The sequence below is a fragment of the Sinocyclocheilus rhinocerous genome, unplaced genomic scaffold (genome assembly GCF_001515625.1).
Source record: "Sinocyclocheilus rhinocerous isolate Xijiao unplaced genomic scaffold, SAMN03320098_v1.1 scaffold3689, whole genome shotgun sequence".
NCBI classification, from domain to species: Eukaryota; Metazoa; Chordata; class Actinopteri; order Cypriniformes; family Cyprinidae; genus Sinocyclocheilus; species Sinocyclocheilus rhinocerous.
In genome coordinates, this window is record NW_015624251.1 from 189986 (window position 1) to 192343 (window position 2358).

General features: G+C 38.5%; 1 protein-coding gene across 3 annotated transcripts in view; it reads right to left on the reverse strand.

Annotated features, from left to right (window-relative positions):
- tm2d3 (TM2 domain containing 3) overlaps window positions 1–2358 on the reverse strand; it is a 27706-nt gene that overhangs the window by 21154 nt on the left and 4194 nt on the right. For all 3 annotated transcript variants that reach the window (XM_016552310.1, XM_016552302.1, XM_016552294.1), the window contains exons 4-5: window positions 1872–2046; window positions 815–890 (exon numbers count right to left, since the gene is read on the reverse strand). In XM_016552310.1, coding sequence (XP_016407796.1) covers window positions 815–890; window positions 1872–2046 — 251 coding nt within the window. The remainder of the gene's footprint in view (window positions 1–814; window positions 891–1871; window positions 2047–2358) is intronic.

Sequence of the window (2358 nt, forward strand, 5' to 3'; positions counted from 1 at the left end):
TATTCTATCAGTTTAAATGCTTCAGTTTGTTTTCTGTTCTATTCTATTCTATCAGTTTAAATGCTTCAGTTTGTTTTCTGTTCTGTTCTATTCTATCAGTTTAAATGCTTCAGTTTGTTTTCTGTTCTATTCTATCAGTTTAAATGCTTCAGTTTGTTTTCTGTTATATTCTATTCTATTAGTTTAAATGCTTCAGTTTGTGTTATATTCTATTCTATTTTTTTCTATCAGTTTAAATGCTTCAGTTTGTTTTCTGTTATATTCTATTCTATTCTATCAGATTAAATGCTTCAGTTTGTGTTACATTCTATTCTATTTTATTTTTATCTATCAGTTTAAATGCTTCAGTTTGTTTTCTGTTATATTCTATTCTATCAGTTTAAATGCTTCAGTTTGTTTTCTGTTATATTCTATTCTATCAGATTAAATGCTTCAGTTTGTGTTATATTCTATTCTATTACATTTTTTTCTATCAGTTTAAATGCTTCAGTTTGTGTTCTATTCTATTCTATCCTATTCTATCAGTTTAAATGCTTCAGTTTGTGTTCTATTCTATTCTATTTTATTTTTTTCTATCAGTTTAAATAGTTATCAAAATAGTTATGGTTATATTTATCAATGTAGTTATTGTTTTATTTATTGTTATTGCGGGCCGTTCACACCGAACGCGTGTGGAATGGTTTTAAAAAAGCGAACAGTGAATTTACTCGTAAATCAAATCCTGATGAAAGTACGGAAGCTCATACAGGTGTATGACAAAATACTAACACACAACTCTCATGTTTATGATTCAGATGAGTGCGAGGTTAATCACCTGAGAGCCAGAGCCGTGGACCACTTATATCCTCCAGTCCAGTTACAGAACAGACGCTTCTGAAACACTCGCTTCCCTGTGAATGACACACATGAAGGAAAACGCCTGTTAAAACTCTGAATGCTGAACACAAAAGCAGTTGTTTTGAAGAATGCCATAACTGAAGTCAATGGGGACCAGCAACTGAACAATCTTCAAAATATCTGCTTTTGTGTTCAGCAGAAGAAAGAAACTCGAGGGAGAGTAAATAATGACAGAATATTCATTTTTGGGTGAACTGTCCCTTTAAGGACTTCTAATGTTGGGTGAATTTCCTTTAAGTAAAGTATTCATTTACATTCATGCATCTGGCAGACGCTTTCATCCAAAGTGACTTACATTGCATTTAAAGGGGTCATCGGATGCCCATTTTCCACAAGTTGATATGATTCTTTAGGTTCTTAATGAAAAATCTGTAACATAGTTTGGTTAAAATTTCTCAATGGTAGTGTAAAAAACACCTTTTTTACCCTGTCAAAAACAGCTCTTTTCAGAGCAAGCCGTTTTGGTGCATGTCCCTTTAAATGTTAATGAGCTTTGCTGACCGGTGAAACAATGGCGGTCTGATGACAGCTTACTCAGGGCGGAGCTAAGGTAAGACACCAGTCAAGTCTGTGCTGAAACGCTACTGTCAATCAAACTATCGTGGGAGGGGCCTGTTTTTGTGACGTCACACAGACAGGCGTCTGAGATCGGCTCGATTTGAGAAAGGGGAAATGATTTTAGTAGATTTAAATCGCGATTCAGTCAGGGGTAAGAGTTTATATGAATGTATGTCCGAGGGGAACTTACTGTCTTTAGAAAAGTGAATCGTGAGTTGAGTGAATCGTTACATCCCTAGTAGCATCCTATGACCCCTTTAAGGTACACATGTGATCAGTCAATGCACTCCCTGGGACTCAAACCCATGACCTTGGTGTTGCTAGCGCTGAGATCTATCGCAGTCTGTAGTCATGCATTTATTGTTTTTGGTTATGCAGCACAAAGTGTGTGTGAAGCATGATGGCGCAGCTCGTACCCAGGCAGTGCACATGCTCCAGAACCTCACAGCTGGCGTTATAGCGTCTGCGCGGACACGACACCGTCATGCAGCTGGTGGAGTTCGAGCAGCGGTACTGAGACGGATCCAGCTGCCAACAGAAGCGGCAGTCCAGCGTCAGCGAGAAGTTCTGCTGCGGCTGACTCCGCTCGTTCTGAAACACACACACACACAGGGATGCAACGAATGCATCAAGCATCTGAGCTCTTATTAGCAAACAACCAACAGATCACTTATGAAATCAAATGCTTTAAAGGTGACATATCATGAAAATCTGACTTTTCCAGGTTAAGTGCTATAATCAGGTCCCCGGTGCATCTACCAACCAAGGAAACGTGAAAAAGATTAACCCAGTAACTTTGTTTTGGGAAGCCTTTTTCTGCAAGCGTCTGAGAAAACGAGCACGTCTGGTTTCGCTCCCTTGGTGACGTGACAAAGGGATCTCATTATAATATCACCGCCCCTT